The sequence below is a fragment of the Salvelinus fontinalis genome, chromosome 10, assembly GCF_029448725.1.
Source record: "Salvelinus fontinalis isolate EN_2023a chromosome 10, ASM2944872v1, whole genome shotgun sequence".
Classification (NCBI taxonomy): domain Eukaryota; kingdom Metazoa; phylum Chordata; class Actinopteri; order Salmoniformes; family Salmonidae; genus Salvelinus; species Salvelinus fontinalis.
The window spans coordinates 19207995-19229793 of NC_074674.1; the positions used below are offsets into that span (position 1 = coordinate 19207995).

The window sequence follows — 21799 nt, forward strand, 5'->3', positions numbered from 1 at the left end:
AAAAGACCAGTAGTAAGGACCCTCCTGTCTCATACAATGACTATGTTCGTGTGTGTGTTTTCAGTACGTGTGTGTGTGTTTGTGCGTGTACTTCCTCACCCCTCCTGTCTCGTAGAGTGGGTTGTCAAACTCGCTCTCCACGGTGATCTGACTGTAGGGGTGTGGGTAGATGAGCGGCAGCCGCAGGTTGGAGTGGTAGCGACACCTGGTGGTCAAGAGAGGAACAGCAGGGTGTTAGGAGTATAAAAACACCCAGAACCTTCAGGACACCGCCACTGTTTCCATGAGCAGAGAAAGAGAGAGAGAGAGTATGACATCACATCTCATTCATTTGAGTCTATACATTGAGGTGAAACGTTCAGCACGTGGCAGATAGAATTGTCACATGTAGAGCAGCTGACATGATAATATCATATGATAGAGAATAATATCTGTTCTACCCAATACATTCCTATCTGAATGTTCTGTAACGTTGCAGCCTCCTATTATTCAACCATGTCAAAGGCTGCACAGTCAAATAGGAAGGTAGCCAGGGCCGTTTGTGTTTATTCAATCGTCATAGAGTTTCCATATGACCATGGACAATATAGCTTTTAAACCGAATTGATTACAGAATATTCAGCTATATTCAAATAAGCAATGTTGAGGTGAGAGGGTGTGTGGTCTAACCGTGTGATGTAGACGTAGGCTCCTCCCAGCAGCACGGAGAGCAGAAGTACAAGGATGAAGATGGCCAATGCCATGTTGCCACCGTCCAGACCTGACCCGGCTGCTGCCTCAACGACTGGAGGAGATGGGGGAGATAGAGGAAAGGAGAGGGGAGGGAAGAGGAGAGCAGGGGGGAATAAAAATACTAAAATAAATGAGAAATAGACGTGGTGGCTTCATTGAAAAGGTCAACACAACAGATGAGCATTACAAAAGGCAAAAAATATGAAAGGGAATCGAACACGCATGGACAATTAATACAGCATACAGGTAGTTAGGGAAAAGAGTGCATCACCATCATTTACATTTGAGTCATTTAGCAGATGCTCTTATCTACAGCGACTTACAATTAGTGCATTCATCTTAAGATACTGTAGCTAGGTGGGACAACCACATATCACAGGCATAGTAAGTACACTTTTCCTCAATAAAATAGTTATCGGCAAAGTCAGAACTAGAAAAGAGGGGGGGGTGTCGAGTGCAAGTGTTGGTTCTTTAAATATATATTTTTTTGTATCCCAGATAATTAGAAAAACAAAGATCTGCTAAAAAAAATAGATTGACAGCCCACTGAGCACAGATGTAATATCCAACGTCTGTTCCACGTTGGTTCAACATCATTTCATTGAAATGACGTGGAAACAACGTTGACTCAACCAGTGTGTGCCCAGTGGGAGACATGCAGACAAGAACACGGACAGACAAAAACAGAGACAGACAGGCAGGCTCACAGAGAGAGAGACAGACAAACTCACCTTCCAAAGCATGGTTGCCAAAGCAGTCATGGTTGGCTGCAAGACATCAGACATTCTCTCAGACATTGACAGGGTAGATGAGGTATACCATACTGGTGGCAGATACAGTATTTCTAGGGCTGTCTAGAGTCCATACATTTTCTATGTAGTTGCACCACTTCTGACCACAGCCCAGCAGTCTTAAACAACTACAGAGAGTGGAGGAACTACAAATATGGCTGCCGAGAGCTGTAACATGCACATGGACATTATCATTACTTAAACAAGCACCATTCGCATGTAGTATGTCTATGTGGAAAGTGTGGTGGATGAATCAGAATTAGTTGGGTAACATAAGTAATTAAGATGTCATATCTGCATAATATTCTTAGCTGATATACTTTTTATTAGAATGTATTTCTAATAGACTCTAGTGTTGGCAGTTGCATTTCTTCTCTCAGCTGGGGCTCAGTCACTTGGGGCCCAGAGAGGGGAGAGGTCAGGCTTGTCTTTTACATGTCTCTCTGGTGCTATGCAGAATATCAGAAAGGGAAGAGGACAGGATGGAACATTGTCTTCATATGTGAATGTATCTGTTAAACCATGTGAAGGGATGGCGTGATTAAGGAGGAACCAATTACTTGTCTCCACAATGTCTGTGCGCCAGTCACTCCCTCCTTTTCCCATTGGGGGGAGGTGTATGTCAGTGTCTGGAACCATTGTATGTCCTCTCTGATGTTGCACTTATCCTGGGATAGTGTATGACCTAGAGGCTCACTCCCCTCAGTGAGCTTGTCCAGGAGTGGGGTCAAGAGGGGGTTTACTTGAGATGGGAGTATCTGCAACTCATTTATGCCATTGGATGAGATGGTGTTTTTGTGACATGAAGTACAAGGAACGGGATTAGAACCTCGTCTTAGGGACCAAACTGAACGATAATTTATAGCGAATGTTATCTGGCTAAGGGATACTCCTTTCTCAATTATAAAAGTCCCTTTGTGAACTGTTCCTAAGATCTGTGGTTCGTCATGTAGGTTGAGAGGGGTGTATCTTGGCTATAAAAGATCTTTGTACTTTTCTGTTGTCACTTTCAATGGTTCATTAGAAATGGCGCATCACTGAAAGTCAAGTGCTATCTTATTATTAAATATGTAGTTTAAGTATAACTCTGACTGGTGGGTGAAGTTTGTAACTCTCCTCATTTGGTAATGCAGAAATAAGCCACCACAAAAGTCATGGTGAGGAATGTTCCATTCCATGCAGGTCTGCGGGGGTGGCGTGTGGGTGCTTGGCGGCTGGGCCTCACCCCTGCACAGTGGCAGTGGTCCGCTCCATAATGACGGGCTCCCCAGGATACACTTAATGGCGACCTCGCCGATGAGCTCGAAGCCTTGGTAACAGATGAAGGTGAGCGACTCGCTGGGCAGGTAGAGGCGCTTGGACAGGATCTGGTATCCGTTGTCAGGGATACCAGGGTTCTCACAGGAAACAGATTCCTCCGCTGGAGCGAGGGACGGAGAAAGAGATAGAAAGTGTACACGTGCGAGAGAGAGAGAGAGAGAAAGGGGTCAACAATAATCTGCTCAACATTTATCGAGCCCTTGACCAGTTGAATCAATGCTAGAAGTGAATTGGCTCAATTAAGTGGAACACCGTGTTCTGGAGGTAGAGGGCTGGAGAAGTGGTTCTAAGGAGGTGTGAGTCACAGAGTCCAACAGATAAGGAGGGTAGGGTGTTTGATTGACAGCTTCTATCCTGGTCTGACAGCCTCAAGCCGAGCTGCTATGACTAATGGGTAACCTCCGCCCCTCTTCCAGGTGGCAAGGGCCTGATCTGCATACTGCATTAGCATATTAAACGCCTCACACACGCGCGTGCAGCTGCGCGCACCCACGCACATTCACATAGACACACATTAACAACCATGAGAACGCAGAGAGGAGGAGGAAGTTGTCATACACACACACACTCATACACACTTTAATAACCATGAACATACACGCTGGGAGCGGTGTCAGCAGAACAAAGAGAGCGACAGCCCCTGTCGAGTCGTCTCCGCCAGAGATCAAGTGTTCATCACAGATTACCTCTGCAACATCAAACGCTATTAAAATAAGCCTCTGGTCTACTGGAGAGAGAGACAGAGAGAACTGCACTGTTCAGGTTTATTATACAGTGACTGACGGTCGACATGCAGCCTCCCGGCCTGGAAAAACACACTAGGGGAGAGTAGGGTAAGCAGAGCCCTTTTTTTTTTTTACTTTCAGCATCACTCCGTCAGGGGAAATATAGTATTCTGTCTAACAAAGATATCTACTTTTATTTCAGGATGTTGTGTATCCCTGTAATTCATATAAAAATGACCGGTTTGAAAACATAGCTTGTCCAGAAAAAAAGTGGTCTCTTGGCACAACCTACCCCGGGTATGGGGTAAGTTGAGCCACCTAGAAATTTCTGTACTGAATGAAATACTACCACTACCTTGATCCTTATTTCTCAAACACAATAGCAATCGCTTTTTTGTATTTGAATCATTTTAAGCTTTATTTTAATAATCTTTTAACACACTTAACATAAGCCAGGCTCTGTTGTTACCTCATATCCCTGCGATAATGCCTTGCGATAATGCCTTACTCAACTTGCCGTTACCTCATGGCCTTTGGCTCAACTTTGCCCAAGGCAAACATTTTGACTATATTAGCCTACACTGCTACAAGGATCCACTTTCATGCTAGGTTTAGGACTTAATGTTGAAGCTTACAGAGACCCCAACTGATGTTTAAAACAATCTTACAATTGTCTACTTTGGTTTAGATACAAGCATCATTAAACCTCTTACACAATAAATTCATTTGACTTGGGGAAAATCCTTTTTCGGACAAAACTTGCTTACCACTTTGTCCATGTAGTTTCTTCCTTCGGTCAAATGATACATTTTGTGTATGGTTTCCTAGAATCTAAGGTGGCTCAACTTACCCCTTTGGCTCAACTTAGCCCACTCCAACTGTAGCACAAACTCATCCATTCATAGCCTGCCCCCAAATGGCACCCGATTCCTTATATAGGGCACTACTTTTGACCAGGGCCGCACTTACGCACGCATGCATACACACAAGTACTCACAGACACAGTGGGGTAGTTTAGACGTCCAGACAGGGGTGCCAGGCTCTCGTCCGTAGCAGGTGAGTGTGGCACCGCCCTGCATGATGAAGCCGGGGTAGCAGCTGTACTGGATGGTGGTCCCCACCAGGAGTTTAGGGTCTGACAGAGACCTGGTAGAGTGTTCCACATGACCCGGGTCTGAACAATACATTACTGAAGAGAGAGGAGGGGGGAGGGAGAGCGTGAGAGCGAGAGAGAGCGAGAGAAAGAGAAAGAGAAAAAGAGAAAGAGAAAGAGAAAGAGAAAGAGAAAGAGAGAGAGAGAGAGAGAGAGAGAGAGAGAGAGAGAGAGAGAGAGAGAGAGAGAGAAAGAGAGAGAGAGAGAGAGAGAGAGAGAGAGAGAGAGAGAGAGAGAGAGAGAGAGAGAGAGAGAGAGAGAGAGAGAGAGAGAGAGAGAGAGAGAGAGAGAAAAGAGAATGGGTGTCAGAGTGGGGTTTTTACTAGGCAAGAACTCTCAATCTCAAACACACACACAAACACACACCCACACACCCACCCACACCCACACACACACACACACACACACACCCTCCCCCAGCCACCCTAGCTAACTCACTCTTCTCGCAGAAGGGGGGATGTGTGCTCCAGGTGAGGTCTAGCTGACAGGTCAGAGTCTCTCGTCCAACCAGGTCGTAGCCTGGGTCACACTGGTAGGTGATGCGAGCACCCCGCACCAGGGCAGTATGGGACGTGGTCTTCCAGCCATTCTGGATCTCTGGGAGGTCCGGACACGAGTCGTTACGGGACACCTCTGTGGAGACACACAAACAAACATTTACAAATGCTTATTGTGATTTACATAAATGTATTCTTACATGCAAATTAGAAAGGAGAAGGGTTGCAGATGTCTTTCTAATTTTCTGTAGAAAGAAGTGTATACATGTGTGGGTGTGTACAGTGTACATATAGAATGATCGAGTGTGCATATTCTAATGCGATTGCATGTTCATGTTTCCTCGTGTGAACGTGGAGAGCATTCCAAATAATTGTGTGTGTGTGTGTGTGTGTTTATCCGCACACACACAGGCCAAGTGGGACGGTGAGACAAATAGGATGTGATTGAATAAGGGCAGAGAGAGCGAGAGAGAGAGAGAGGAGGGTAAAGTGGAGGAAGAGAAAAGGGAGAGGAGACAGAAAGACAGAGTCTGGGACATTACACTGTCTCTCTCATTTCCTCAGCCTCCTCTTTATCTCTCTAGCTCTGTCTCTCTTTCACTGGCTCTCCGCTTCAACTCGGCTGCCGACTAGGCATATATCCAAGTCGTCTATTCCTCCAATATTGGCTACCGTCTCTCATCAATTCATCTTGTTACTTCTCCATCCCCCCTCGCTTACCCATGTAGTTTATGATGAAGCCCTCTCCCTTGCCAAAGACGAGGCCGGCGGGGTCGGAGTGGAAGGTCACGGTGAGGTCAGGGGTCGTGGACTGTATCTTGAAGGGCCCGGCTCCGCCCACGTACTGGCCCAGGATATGGGTGGTGACTTCATCACCGTCCAGGATGGTCAACATGTCACTGTCACTCAGGTTTAGACTGAAGGGGGGGAGAGTGAGAGAGAGAAAGGGAGAGAGTGCATAGCTGATTCAATTTCTAGTTGTTGAATCACTCATTTTTCTAATGGTAATTTTGCCCTGTGGAATTGTCCGTTGCTTTGGCAATAAGTAGCCTACATGTGTCATGCCCATAAACATTGTGAATTTAAATTGGACGCATCCAACACGCCCCAAAGCACATATGAGTGTATATGGTATCAGCACCATATGGCAAACTCCATGCACTGGAGTTCCATTCATGTTTTTAACCCCACCTGTTTAAACAACAACAAAAAAGTTGGCCTGTTTTGCATGTAATTCTGGCATTAATTCGTGTCACATATCATTTCAGCAAACAATGTAAAAAATAAAATCCTTGAGTTAATAAAAGCAGCATACAAACTTGGCCTCTTTCTTTGAGTAAGGCAGCTCCAAAATGCAGCAGTTTCAGCCTAGCTCAGTGCTTTCTGTAGTGGAGGGGCAGCCAGCGAGCTTAGGCATTGTTTATCTCTAGTTGTGCCGTGATTGGCTCAGGGTTCTGTTGGTTCCGTTTTATTTACTTAACAAATAAGGAACACTCAAAATGTACACTTATAAATCATAACAATTTCAATCAAAATACAGCTGTAGACAGAAGTCAAAGATCAAACATCACATATACAACTGATGTCTCTCATGAGTTCCGCCCCATAGGAAAAGTCCAAGTTGCTTTTATCACGCTTGTAGTCAACCCCCTGTGATGTCACTGCATACGTCATCACCTGCTACTCATCAGACCAAGTCCATGCATACACAGCTATACTAACTTGCAAGAGATACAATAGTTCCAGTGTTTTCTAAGGCCTCAGCAGTAAAAGCCCACTCCCCCAAGTTGATTTATAGTGGTATGTCTGACTAGCCTCTTATCTCTTCTACTCCCCTGCAGGGCTCTTTGTTTATCTTTGAAATGCTTTCTCACGACCCCATTTCTTTATAAGATGCGGAGACGTAGAAAAAAACTGTGGAACAATTCTAAAACCTTACAGTGAATATATATATATATATTGTTAATCTATAGTCTAGGACCCTATAAATCTAGAGGAGGAGGGGTCACACAGTCCCTCCCGTTCTATTAACACAACATATTATAATCAATTATTATAATACATCAAACATTTGGTGCAGCCCTATCATGACCCCAATTTGACCCCATCAGTTCTGTCACTCATGGGGACACCACGTCACCGCAGAATCTGGGGGAGAGCTAGGAAGATCAAGCCCTCCTGCAGCCCTACGATAGATTTACAGTGGACGTGCCTGTCCAAGAAGGCTCAAGGTCATTGGCCGCAGACAAAAATGACGTCAAACCACGCTATAAAGAAGCGTCCTCTCACTGTCAACTGCGTTTATTTTCAGCAAACTTAAAACATGTGTAAATATTTGTATGAACATAACAAGATTCAACAACTGAGACATAAACTGAACAAGTTCTACAGACATGTGACTAACATAAATTGAATAATGTGTCCCTGAACAAAGGGGGGGGGGGGGGTTCAAAATCAAAAGTCGGTATCTGGTGTGGCCACCAGCTGCATTAAATACTGCAGTGCATCTCCTCCTCATGGACTGCACCAGATTTGCCAGTTCTTGCTGTGAGATGTTACCTCACTCTTCCACCAAGGCACCTGCAAGTTCCCGGACGTTTCTGGGGGGAATGGCCCTAGTCCTCACCCTCTGATCCAACAAGTCCCAGGTCTGCTCAATGGGATTGAGATCCGGGCTCTTTGCTGGCCATGGCAGAACACTGACATTCCTGTCTTGCCGGAAATCACGCACAGAACAAGCAGTATGGCTGGTGGCATTGTCATGCTGGAGGGTCATGTCAGGATGAGCCTGCAGGAAGGGTAACACATGAGGGAGGAGGATGTCTTCCCTGTAATACACAGCGTTGAGATTGCCTGCAATGACAAGCTCAGTCTGATGAAACTGTGACACACCGCCCCAGACCATGATGGACCCTCCACCTCCAAATCGATCCTGCTCCAGAGTACAGGCCTCGGTGTAATGCTCATTCCTTCAACGATAAACACGAATCCGACCATCACCCCTGGTGAGACAAAACCGCGACTCGTCAAAGAGCACTTTTTGCCAGTCCTGTCTGGTCCAGCGACGGTGGATTTGTGCCCATGGTTGACGTTGTTGCCAGTGATGTCTGGTGAGGACCTGCCTTACAAAAGCCTACAAGCTCAGTCCAGCCTCTCTCAGCCTATTGCGGACAGTCTGAGTACTGATGGAGGGATTGTGCGTTCCTGGTGTAACTCGGACAGTTGTTGTTGCCATCCTGTACCTATCCCGCAGGTGTGATGTTCGGATGTACCGTTCCTGTGCAGGTGTTGTTACACGTGGTCTGCCACAGCGAGGACGATCAGCTGTCCGTCCTGTCTCCCTGTAGCTCTGTCTTAGGCGTCTCACAGTACGGACATTGCAATTTATTGCCCTGGCCACATCTGCAGTCCTCATGCCTACTCCCTGGGCATCTTTCTTTTGGGGTTTGTCAGAGTCAGTATAAAGGCCTCTTTAGTGTCCGAAGTTTTCATGACTCTGACCTTAATTCCCTACGATCTGTAAGCGGTTTGTCTTAACGACCGTTCCACAGGTGCATGTTCATTAATTGTTTAAAACTTCTTCTCAATAGGGGGTGCTGTTTGCACTTTTTAATAATTTCGTTCCCAAATAAACTGCCTCGTACTCAATTCTTGCTCGTACAATATGCATATTATTATTACTATTGGATAGAAAACACTCTCCAGTTTCTAAAACCGTTTGAATTATATCTGTGAGTAAAACAGAACTCGAGTTAGAGCATTTTTCCTATGAGGATGTGAGAATGCAGAATTCTGCAAGCTGTTCCCAGGTCAGTTTATTAATTTGCCTGTCTTCTATTGGTTGAGATGCACTGCATACGCCTTCCCCTGGATGTCAGTGAATAGTGAGATTTGAAATGGAGTCTCTAGGCAGATCTGAGAGGTAATAAATAGCTTGGGAACGAAGGGTGCGGTATTTGTTCACTTCGCTCTGACGCAGGAAGGACCTTGGCATGTCGTAGTAGAAAGCTCTGGTTATAGCTCTTAGATATATCCGGCTCTGTTTTTATTCGATATAGCTGTTAAAGACATCATAATGTTGTTATTTTAAACCGAGTTATATCAGTTTATGTCAGTATATTGCAATTTTCGGGTATTTATTTGTGTTGCGTTCTATGGAGTTGGGGATGTCTGGCCCACATGGCTAATGTTTACTGCTAATTGCAACGTTGAAGACTACATTCTACAACCGAGCAACGATTCTTTTGGACAAAGGACAACTTTCCCAAGATTCTGATGGAAGCACATCAAAAAGTAAGAACTATTTATGCTGTTAATTCGTTGTTCTGTTGAAAAATGTAAAATGCATAATCCGCCATTAATTTCCGTGCGGTCTCGCTTTAACGCACGCTGTATGTCGTAGTCACGTTAATTTTAAAAATGTAACACAGCGATTGCATTAAGAACTAATGTATCTTTCATTTGCTGTCCAACCTGTATTTTTTAGTCAAGTTTATGATTAGTTATCGATTAGAATAGGTGCCTCTCCCAAGATTTCTCCCGACATTTTGTTGGCAGTTTGGCTACTTTTCTCATTGTATAACCACGATTTGTGCCGCTAAATATGCACATTTTCGAACAAACTCTATGTGTATTGTGTAATATGATGTTATAGGACTGTCATCTGAAGAATTCTGAGCAGGTCAGTGAAAAAAATAATATATTTTGCTGGGTTATACGTTATCGCTATTTTTGGCTTGAATCAATGCTGCTGTGTGGTTTGCTATTGTGGTAAGCTAATATAATGCTATATTGTGTTTTCGCTGTAAAACACTTAAAAAATCTGAAATATTGTCTGGATTCACAAGATCTTTGTCTTTCATTTGCTGTACGCTGTATATTTTTCAGAAATGTTTTATGATGAGTATTTAGGTAATTCACGTTGCTCTCTGTAGTTATTCTAGTCGCTTTGGTGAGAGTTGTGATGGTGGCTGCAATGGTAAACTATGATTTATACCTGAAATATGCACATTTTTCTAACAAAACATATACTATACAATAAATATTTTATCAGACTGTCATCTGATGAAGTTGTTTCTTGGTTAGTGGCTATTTATATCTATATTTGGTCAAATTTGTGATAGCTACCTATGCAGGAAAAAAATGGTGGAGTAAAAAAAGTTGTGTCTTTTGCTAACGTGGTTAGCTAATAGATTTACATATTGTGTCTTCCCTGTAAAACATTTTAAAAATCAGAAATGATGGCTGGATTCACAAGATGTGTATCTTTCATCTGGTGTCTTGGACTTGTGATTTAATGATATTTAGATGCTAGTATTTACTTGTGACGCTATGCTAGGCTATGCTAGTCAGCTTTTTTACTGATGGGGGTGCTCCCGGATCCGGGATTGGGAGGAATTAGAGGTTAAGCACGGGAAACAGTGTTTAAACCCTTTACAAAGAACATCTGTGAAGTCATTTGGATTTGTATGAATTATCTTTGAAAGACAGGGTCCTGAAAAAGGGACTTTTTTGCTGAGTTCCTCGCGTAGCTTTGATTGGACATCATACTTTCAAAATCTTGGCTAGCTTGCAAGATAAGCAGTTATCATGAATCACATCGACAAACTACTGGCAATGCTTTTCAATCCTTGTCATTTGAAGATGGCTCATCGGCCATAAACATTTAATACAAAACAAGTCGGAAATCGCAAATTCAACAATGTATCAGGTATGAAGGTAAGACCCAGATGCAGGCCACGTCTAATAAACAATAGTTTCATTTTCCAACAGGGGCAGGCAAAAGACAAGTCAAGGCAGGCAGGGGTCAGTAAACCAGAGGTGGGGCAACTGTACTGGGGGTAAGGCAGAGGTCGGTAATCCAGAGGGCAGCAAAGATACAGGTCGGCAGACAGGCCCAGGGTTAGGCAGAGTGGTCAGGCAGGCGGGCTCGGAGTAAGGACAGGCAAGGGTCAAAACCAGGAGGGCGAGAAAAGAGAAACTGGAAAAGGCAGGCGCTGAGACACGAAACGCTGGTTGGCTTGAACAAACAAGACAAACTGAGAACACAGGTCTAAATACACAGGGGATAATGGGGAAGATGGGCGACACCTGGAAGGGGGTGGAGACAATCACAAAGACAGGTGAAACAGATCAGGGTGTGACACAATGAGTGGTTTGGAATGAAGCAGTGGCTAACTGTGAGTGTCGCAAAGCAATCACTATTTTGCTTCCCCTGCCTGTTATTCGGTGGAGTGGGTGTGTGGTCCAAGTCTGGGTTTAACTTTTTACTGCAGTGCACCAAATCAGGGTCCTATCTAATCTATCTAATCAAATCTACTTTGAAACAAAAGTATACACCTCACACACATGGTTATGGGCTTCAAAAAATAATTAGAGTTTATATACAGTACCAGTCAGTACCAGTGCAAAGCAGTGCAAAGCTGTCATCAAGGAAAAGGGTGGCTACTTTGAAGAATCTCATATAAAATATATTTCGATTTGTTTAACACTTTTTTTGGTTACTACATGATTCCATATGTGTTATTTCATAGTTTTGATGTCTTCACTATTATTCTACAATGTAGTAAAACAAAGAAAAACCTTGGAATTAGTAGGTGCGTCCAAACCTTTGACTGGTACTGTACATCACAGAAGACTGACACAGACACATAACAAAACAGCTTGACACAGAAATTTCCTGCATAAAAATAAAAAATCTATAAGGTGTATTTATAACATTCCACCCATGAGGCCACTAGGTCATTTGACTGCGGATTTAAAACATCTGTCTAAAAGGGTCTCAAAACATGCGAATTGTGCATCACATATAGACAACGCAGTTAGACGGAAAGTACTGGGGACATCAAACGTTGTGAATCAGCTAGACAAAGCATATAGGACAGCCATGACCTTCACAACCAACAAACGGAAGAGAATAGGTATGTGCTCGCCCGAATTATAGCACGCATTAAATTGGGTAGCTAAACGAATAGGCGTATAGGCTATTGCGGCTTGCCTCTTCTCCACTCATCTCTCCCTTATGCCATAGTTTGTACATCTCAATTGTTATATTGCTTACAGTATATAGGTCTCTCTCATTAGTATCTTATTAATAATTTTAGGCAATGTTAGAATGATGTATTTAATCGTTTTGCTTACTTTGCGTATTATAAAGAGCTCATGTGCTTTTCTCCAAAAGGAGGGGATACTATATAATGTTGTTGGATCTGTAACCATGTTAACCAGTGACCGTCTCTTCACATTTAAACATTTGTATTCAACAACAAGTTCAGTAATAGACCCATGTAATTCCAGTTCATATTGCGCTGTCTGTGCGTCAGTATAATGTCTATAAGTGGATCTTTGTGATGGTATTTTCCTTATTTTCAGACCACATAACCGCTGAATCCGCGCCCCCTCTCTTTCTTTCTCTGGGGTGACTTAATTAAGAGTAAAGTTAAGGCCTCAACATCTCGCTGAATTTATCTGTACTAACGTCTATCTGAATTTCTGTCGCTGTCCATTTGGAATGCGCTGAACGAAGACATTCCCCGTCTCTGCTGCTTTGCATGTAGCAGTGTGATGTTGTTCACTTAGATTATGCACCAAATTGCACACAAGGACCAATTCAAATAGGCCAAGTCAAGAGGGGATGTTAATAATTTGATAATAATAATAATAATTCAGTGTGTTTTTTAATTTAATTACAGCTGCATAGCTAATGTTAGTTGTTGGTGTACAAACACTTTTTCATATCTATATTGTACATACACGTGATTGTAAAAGTTTTGTATATTTTGGTTTGCCCATCGCGGGTTATCTGTATTTCCGTACCCACTTATTGTTCTCTTTTGCCTGACCTTCGGCTAGCGAGGTGCCTGAGAGCTGTGACTGCGCCAAGGGCTAAAATATTTTGTGTTGTCTCTTCGTGTGCAGGGCAAATAAAAATACTCCAACCAGCAGACCTCCAGTTGTGACAGTGTCCTAATTAAAAGTACACAACGCAGAACGAACCACGTGCACTTGCTTATACTTCGCGCGAAGTGTTAATGATATGAGAACCAACATGATGAATTTACTGAACATAAATGTAATAATTGGTTCAAAAGTCATGTTGGTATTCGTTATTATTGAAGGAGAATGCGGTTCTTATCGAGTTACACAAATCCACAAGGAGTCAGTAGAAACCATATTTATGTAAGAAAGTCAGCTGTTTATTTTCTTCAAAAGGCAGTAAATGAGGCTGAATGAACTGTTTCGCTGTCAGACAAGGCTCCGCTGATAGCCAGGTGTAGCGGTGGTAAGGATTCACTCCATGGTGCTGAAAAGAAATCTCAGCCGCCGGGACAGCTTTATGTAGACCCTAACATTTAATGTATTGTTTAGTGATGTGTAGTGGCTTCACCGGCAACCATCTAAAAACGTGTTGAGTTTGCCCCACCAAGATTGTCATGCAAAAAATCGCCACTGACTCAGTGTGAGGTAATGGGGTGACGTGTCAGAGACTAAATGCTGGATGAGTCAGATGGAATGCTGGGAGCTTAATGACCTCAGAGGCTAGGTGATGAGTAACACCTGGCTACTTTAACAACCTATTACCATCAGAAATCTGACAGGTGTGTGTATGTGTCAGTTTGTATGTGGCAGGCAGGTAGCCTAGTGGTTGTAGAGGCGAACCAGTGACCGGAGGGTTGCCAGTTCAAATCCCAGGTCACGACCAGAAGATATGTCTGGCGGGACATATCAAATCCTAGATGCCATTGCCTGCCGTTATGCACTTAAACCCCCCCCTCCCCTACAACAACAGCATCCAGTGTGGCAGCCCCCCAAACCTTGTGTGTATTAGAGGCCGTTTAGACATGAACATAGAGCTTTACGACCCGATATGCATAAATATATATTTCTTAATATAGAGAGAGACTCGTTCCGAATGGATCCGAGGACAACTAGGCCCATTCCGCATAGACCTGGTCGGATCCAGACCCGGTCCGAGTGAGGGAAGCAGCAAAAAAAGTCAATTTTGAAGCGACTTTATTAACCGGAGCAGATAAAGTGTGAGGGAGAGGAGGTAGAGAGAAGTGACGCTCTAGCAGGGGCCGTGCTGTGTGTGTAGGCTACTGTGAGTGTGAGCGAGTGACACGGGAACAGGGAGGAGGGAGGAAGAGACGAAAGACAGCAACCAACCAAGCTGACAGGAGCCATAGTAGCTGCGTCAAACCGGGAGAAGTTAGTTAAGCTAGGCTAGCCAGGCTAATTTAGTGCGCTTTCTCGTCCTACACAGTTAGCCTACAAACAACAACAACTCCCTTCAGAATATGAAGTAGCAGCCTACCTTTTGGCTCTTGGTTGTTGTAGCTTCTCCTTTAACTTTTCATACCATCGTTTTAATTCCATCTTCCCATTGATTAGATATTTCCTCACTTTTGCCCAACTCGGAGGCTCTATTACTGTAGCCCATTGCCGCCTTGATGACGTATGATTGGCTAACAACAACAACAAGCTATACGCGCCACTCTCGTGAAAAGCAAGAGCAGCAGCATAAAATGATCCAATGTATCTCTCTTCTGCAGCAGTCGCGTTCGGATCTGTATGGATCCTTCCGGACAAGTCATTTAAAATGACACATAGGCCTTCCCCGATACCCGTGGCGATCATATCAGATCCAACCCAGACCCGTGACATTATTGAGAATTCTGGGTCTCAGTATTCGGGTACAGGTGGATCCGTGAAGACCTCTAGTGTGTATGTCTTTTGGAGGGGTTAAAAGTCACATTTTGGTTGGAACTAATCTTTGTGTGTGTGTGTGTGTGTGTGTGTGTGTGTGTGTGTGTGTGTGTGTGTGTGTGTGTGTGTGTGTGTGTGTGTGTGTGTGTGTGTGTGTATATATATCTCACAGCTGTACTTGGAGCAGCACGCGCTTGTCCTCCCCTACATGTATCCTCCAGCTGCAGTCCTCTCCCTCTCCATACCACTCTGGCCAGTTAGGAGACAGGATAACACCCCCGGGACCTGACAGGTCCCCCCCACACAGGGCTGGAGACGGAGGGAGAGGAGAGAGTAAGAGGGGGGAGATATCCCAATAAAAAAAAGGAACTGTATATTTTCACATTCAAAACTATGTGTTGTCAAATTGTATTGTTTAAGATAAAACGCCTTACAGCTTGATAGCAGAACTTTCACACTTTCACAGAACACACACCTTTGCAGAGTGGTTCCGTGTCGTTCCAGTAGGGGTCTCTGGCATTGATACACTCTATGACGGGCGGCCCCTGCTCCAGGGAGTGACCAGGATCACAGCTGAACTGCACCACAGCTCCAACCCCATAGACCTGGTCAGTGGTGCTGAAGTTACCATTCTGCAGGTAGGGCTCATAACAGTGCCCACGCTCAAACGCTGCAGAGAGAGAGAGAGAGAGAGACGGGAGAGGGAAACGAGAGAGCAGAGAGGAGGTTAGACAGAAAGGTTGGAATATATGCTGAAACGTTTCATCTGGTTTGTGTGCTCTTACCCTCATAGCGGATGTTGAAGCCTGTATTGTGGTTAGGTTGGTCAGTGATGAACTGTACCCTGACTGCTGGACCCTCACTGATCACCCCTTCAAACGGTATTGGACCACCCCGCCCCGAGTCAAACAGCACCACAGACCCAGCATCCAGACCGCTCCATAACACAAGTCTGGGGGGAGAAATTTCATTGGAACACTTTATGGGTCCCAGATTGTTTTGATATGCAAAATTTAAACAACTTAAAGATTTGATCCATTTCAAAAGTTGATTACAGCACAATTATAGTTTACACATTTAAAGCTCAAACACATTCCCTCTCTCTCTGACCTTTCGGTGGGTCCAAGGGCCAGTCTCTCCAGGTGCAGGTGTAGTCTCTGTGCTGTGGGGGCCTCCATGGACCAGGAGCAGGAACGGTCCTGGGTGGCGTCGGGCCCCAGGCGGGGAGAGGGAGACAGGACCCTCCCTACTGTAGCATTCTTCACTGAGCCCCCACATAGTGCTATGGAGGGAGAGAGGTGATGATTATATGTGTGTGTGTGTGTTTGTGCCTCCCCAGCTCTGCAGCTGGGCATGTTGTTGCTCCAGACAGCAGCATGGCATTGAGATGTGTGTGTGTCCCTGTGTGTGTGTAAATATGTATGTGTGTGTCCCTGCATCTGCATGTGTCTCTCCCTCTCCTCCCTACCTCTACAGCTGGGCTCCTTGCTGCTCCAGACAGGCATAGATGCATTGAGGCAGGTGAGCGCCACTGCCCCCTGCAGGTGGTACCCCATATGGCAGTGGAAGCGGGCAGTGCCCCCTGGCAGCAGGTCCAGCACTGACACCTCCCCAAAATGAGGCCTCCTCGGCAGGGCACAGCTCAGACGGAATACTGCCAGGGGGAGAGGGGCAGGGAGGAGGGCAGAATGAGAGAGGAAGAGACAGAGATTTCCATTCTGTCATTCTCTCCCATTATATTTTATGCTATTCTGTTCCACAGTTGGCTTCCTGTTCTAATTTGATCTGAGACGAATGGACAGGCCAGAATAAAGATAAAGGAGAGGCCAGGCCAGACTAAAGATAAAGGAGAGGACAGGGCAGAATAATAGATCATGGAGAGGACAGGCCAGAATAATAGATCATGGAGAGAACAGGCCAGAATAATAGATCATGGAGAGGACAGGCCAGGATAATAGATAGAGGAGAGGACAGGACAATAGATAGAGGAGAGGACAGGCCAGGATAATAGATAGAGGAGAGGACAGGATCATAGATAGAGGAGAGGACAGGACAATAGATAGATGAGAGGACAGGACAATAGATAGAGGAGAGGACAGGACAGGATAATAGATAGAGGAGAGGACATGACAATAGATAGAGGAGAGGACAGGACAGAACAATAGATAGAGGAGAGGACAGGACAATAGATAGAGAACAGGCCAGGATAATAGATAGAGGAGAGGACAGGCCAGGGTAATAGATAGAGGACAGGACAGGCCAGGATAATAGATACAGGACAGGCCATGATAATAGATAGAGGACAGGACAGGCCAGGATAATAGATAGAGGAGAAGAGGAAAGGCAGGTGGTTTTCATGCCACGTTGACTTCATCTATCCAGAGACGCAGGAGGAAGCGAGGCATCCCACTCCCTAATTTCTTCTGGTTACATTACAGTCAACGAACTAAGCTATTGCATTGGCATCTATGGGAGAAGCAGAACGGAACGGACCATTTATTTTTCAATGGTAAACGAGTGAACTATCTTCATTTATCCACCATCTTTGTCCAGCCCTGTCACATCTGAACTGACACAGAGGTTGCGGTTCATACTCATAAAAGACACACCCTTGTCCACTTACCCTCCTCGCCTTATTCCCTTCGGGGAATCCTGGAGGAAGGTCCAAATGATTAGCCTTGCAAGGGAAGTTTGCAACGCAAGACCCTCTGCCCTCGTTTTTAGTCGAGTTGGCGAGTGTACAATTATGTTCACTTCGGATGTAGAAATTGTGCTACTAATGCACATGACGGCACCAACACGTCTCATAAAAAGTTAATATGTTTTTGTTTGGTTATCTTTTGGAAATTGTAGAAATAAAACATTTTCCTTCTTCAGAAGTTCCAGCTAGGCAGGCTAACGTTAGTTAGCTAATTAATTTGCTAGCGATCATACAGTAAGCGTATATTAATAATTATATATTTAATATAAGTAGACATGCACCCATAATTGACTGTAGTGCATATAAAGCACTCACAAGCTAATGGTGGCTGAAAATAATCATCGCGGGATGAAGGAGTGACGGATTTCCGGCCAAGGGTGGTCCATTTAAAATTCATTCCTTCCTCCCTCGCCCTTTGCCCTGCAAGTGTATACTCGTCAGACGTCATGATACGTCATCAGAAGTGTCCACTTAATTTGAGGGCTGAGGGGATAGGGTGTATCTTTTAAGTGTACACTCTGACTGCAGCCAGAGAGTACACAGGGGTGAGATGAGAGACATTACACATGACACATACAAACACAAACAACCACACAATCATGTGCACACACAACTACACTATCAAAGGGCAGAGATGAGATGACAACCAATTCATCAGAGTTCCAATCAGCTAATTGATATGACACATCGAATCACAGCGCTAATTGATTTCAAAACAAGATTAAGTGGGTAGGCAATTAACAGATCAGGTAGACAGAGAATCAACAGCACCTGAGGACTTAATGAAGGCTTTGATTTCAGAACATGAAAGAGTGTGTGTGTGCCTGTGTGTACTCACTCTGGTAGTGCAGCTGGAACATGCCCATGCCCCCCTCAGGCAAGGAGCGGTAGTATACTGAGATGGTATTGGTCGGACTGCGGATCACCTGACCCTCCACCAGAAGTGTGTGATTGGCCAGAACTAGCAAGGCCCCACCCTCATCCACCCCTCTGATTGACAGCTGCTCTCCCTCTGACAGATTCACACTCTTCACCTGAGAGATAGAGAGAGAAACAGAGGGAGAGAGGCAGGGAGAGAAGGAGAGAGGCAGAGAGAGAGAAAGAGAGAGAAAGACAGAGAGAGAGCGAAAGAGAGAGGGGGGGTGGAGAAAGACTGTGTGAGAGAGTTTAACATCTCATGAACCAAGATTACTACGATACAGAAATATTCTAATATGTGCAGCATGACTGCAAAAAAGAGGACCTGGAACAGCCCCAGTGTTGTGTGGAGGACAGGGTGCTGTTCCAGCAGACACCACTAGGGGTCAGAGTGAGATCACCACAGAGTCAACTATTGCAACACAGATCGGTGTGTGTGCCACAGGAGGTTGGTGGTACCTTAATTGGGGAGGACGTTCTCGTGGTAAAGGCTGGAGCGGAATTGGTGGAATGGTATCAAATACATCAAACACATGTTTTTTATGTGTTTGATGCCATTCCACTTACTCCGTTCCGGCCATTATTATGAGCCGCCCTCCCCTCAGCAGCCTCCACTGGTGTGTGTGCATGTGTGTAGATGCGTTCGTGAATTAGTGTTGCGCGGGTTGACTCCTAGCCCGCAGTCCCCACGGTTATATCCGCGGGGCGGGTGGGTTTAGGGTCATGAAATATTGGGTGGATGAAGGGTGGGTGGAAGGGTGAAGGGCAGGTGGGTTGAATAAAGAGAAAACAATATCTTAAATGCCTTACAGAGAAAGTTAACGTTGATCGACTCAGGCAAAAAGGGCAATGTTGGAGTTTAATTTAATAAGAGAAAAGCTGCAGAGAGTTGAAAATAAAGAGAAGGGAGGGCCAGAAAAGTCATGTTTGGGAAAGATTTGGTAAAGTGGTGAAAGGGGATGATAGCAGTGTCGGCGATGTTATGTGTGATGATTGTGAGGCGCTATGCAAATTCAACAGTCACAAGACAGGGACTTCAAATAGGCCAATGGCACGTCAAGGGAACTGTAGCATACTGTTAGGATTTGTTAAATGGAAACTGAAATCTGAACACTGAAAGTAGGTCTGTAACCTCTCACGCCTCGATCAGACCGACAGTATATTGCATTTTGGTTCACCAGAAGTACATTCATTTCCAATGGAACGCTGCGTTTGCCTCTGTGTGATGCATACGTTGGATGTATCGAACGTATGCATCAAATTGTATGCGGAGACTTGACAGAAATACTTGCAAAAGGAATGAAAGGAAGTGAATGTATAATTTTTGTTGCACACATATCCACTAAAATGTTGGATTACATAATGAAAAAAGTTTAACTTCAGAATTTATTACGCAGTATTGATGCAAATCGCGGTCGCTCTGATTGAGGCATTACTATAAATTCCTGCAGAATTAAGCATTTCTTGCAGTGAAATGATATACCAAATGTAGGCAACATTTTTACTCGGGAACAGGAGCGGAGTAATAGGATTTCTTTCATCATCTTGAGAGAATGTGAATGTGCAGTTAGAGACCGTCTGTAGAAGTGCTGTCTTTATCAGCATCATCAAATCATCAAAGCATCAAAGCATTTCAAACACATCAAATATGGATCCAAGCCCAACTGAAATCTTATCAGAAACATGTTGGGTCGTTTACAACTTTCTATTTCCTTACAACCGGTCAAACTGATATCATTTGGACATTTTGCACAGAAAATCTTTTCCGTCTTTTTTGTTATTGCATTTTATCCCCGGTCCCTAAATGTATTTGCTCCTCGAAAAAAAGCAGAGATGACAGAGAACATTACCGATGTCAACTAGATTGAAGCATTCATTCTATCCATTTATGACATTATTCTGGTGAGCAAGTATTTATTTAGTCTTCAAGGGCAACATACAATGACAGCAGAGAAGCTTAATGTATCTAATTCTAGACAAGTTGACTAATAAATAGCCTAAAAAAAAAAATGGGTAAATTATACGCATAAACATAGCCTATTTAAATCAGGCTAAAGAAAATGATGCTGCAACCTCTGTCAAAAAAATATTCTGCTGTCTCGGACTGCAGCCTCAGATTTTCACTTTATCACATATAATTGGGTGGCGCGTGTTTGTGAGTGTGAATGTATGCAGGGTTCATACATATTGTGACAGATGGAATTTCGTGACTTCTCCATGACTTTTAACCACATTTCCATGATCGACAACTGCCGGTGTCTCTATGTATGTATCAAAAAGTAAGCGTGATGTGGTATCGACACTGGGAGACTGCCCTTTGATCCCACGTACCATCTCCTGTCATTGTGTAAAGAATACCAGTATAAAACACATGTGTGGTCAACGCTCAGTCTGGAGAGTGTGCAGGCTTTTGATCAATCCCTGCTAGAACACATCAGAGACAGTTTATCAAAGGTCTGGTTGAGCAGCTAATTAAAAATAAAAAGTGGTTTGTTAGAGGGGAGACTGGAATAAAAGCCTACACACCCATTAGCTCTCCTGCAGGATGGCTGACCACCCTTGATGTATAACATAGCAACAATACAACCAAGTCATTTTTATGCCTTTTGAAAAATTCGCTCATTCATTATGTCAAAGAGCAAACGGCTATGGTAGGCTACACATATTTTAATTCAACTGAAGAAAGCAGACAAATGGTCTTCTGGAAAGGTATATTTTCTAGTTTAGTCATACTGTATTTATCTTTGCTACCTTAGAAGTGTTTACACTTTGCAGGCTATTGTGATGCAATGTCCCATACAATAGATTAGCCAAATCAACTGGAAGTATGCACAAAACGAGTTTTGAAAGGCACAGAATCCAAAAGGCTACATCTAACATTTTATCCTAAAATGACTGATTCATAAATTATTGTTTGGATTCACATGGTTCGAATCACCACGATTTAACCGAATCCCAACTAATACAATCGCGAAGTGAATCGTTCATTTCGTCAAAAAGAATCATTTAAATGAATCATATGAATCATTCAAAAAAGCAAATCGACTTTGTATGACCTTATTCGCGAGCGTCGGTAGAACGTAATTGTTTTTATACATGCTAATAATAGCTGAAAGTTAATTCGAGGACACAATATACAGTGTATGTTTTGAATTGTCTACTTAGTTATTAGTCTGTTCTCTATCGTATTTTATAGGCTTACCTGCTGCTACAATGTCCAACTGTCTCATCTCTCCTTGAGCAACGGCCCACTCGTC

General features: G+C 44.0%; 1 protein-coding gene across 1 annotated transcript in view; it reads right to left on the reverse strand.

Annotated features, from left to right (window-relative positions):
* Positions 1-21799, reverse strand: part of LOC129863756 (seizure 6-like protein) — a 53881-nt gene that overhangs the window by 833 nt on the left and 31249 nt on the right. The window contains exons 4-16 of the mRNA XM_055935995.1: positions 18463-18658; positions 16392-16577; positions 16034-16205; positions 15709-15875; positions 15399-15593; positions 15094-15232; positions 5939-6135; positions 5160-5354; positions 4566-4757; positions 2749-2943; positions 1464-1499; positions 670-784; positions 100-205 (exon numbers count right to left, since the gene is read on the reverse strand). Of these exons, the coding sequence (XP_055791970.1) occupies positions 100-205; positions 670-784; positions 1464-1499; positions 2749-2943; positions 4566-4757; positions 5160-5354; positions 5939-6135; positions 15094-15232; positions 15399-15593; positions 15709-15875; positions 16034-16205; positions 16392-16577; positions 18463-18658 (2091 nt within the window). The remainder of the gene's footprint in view (positions 1-99; positions 206-669; positions 785-1463; positions 1500-2748; positions 2944-4565; positions 4758-5159; positions 5355-5938; positions 6136-15093; positions 15233-15398; positions 15594-15708; positions 15876-16033; positions 16206-16391; positions 16578-18462; positions 18659-21799) is intronic.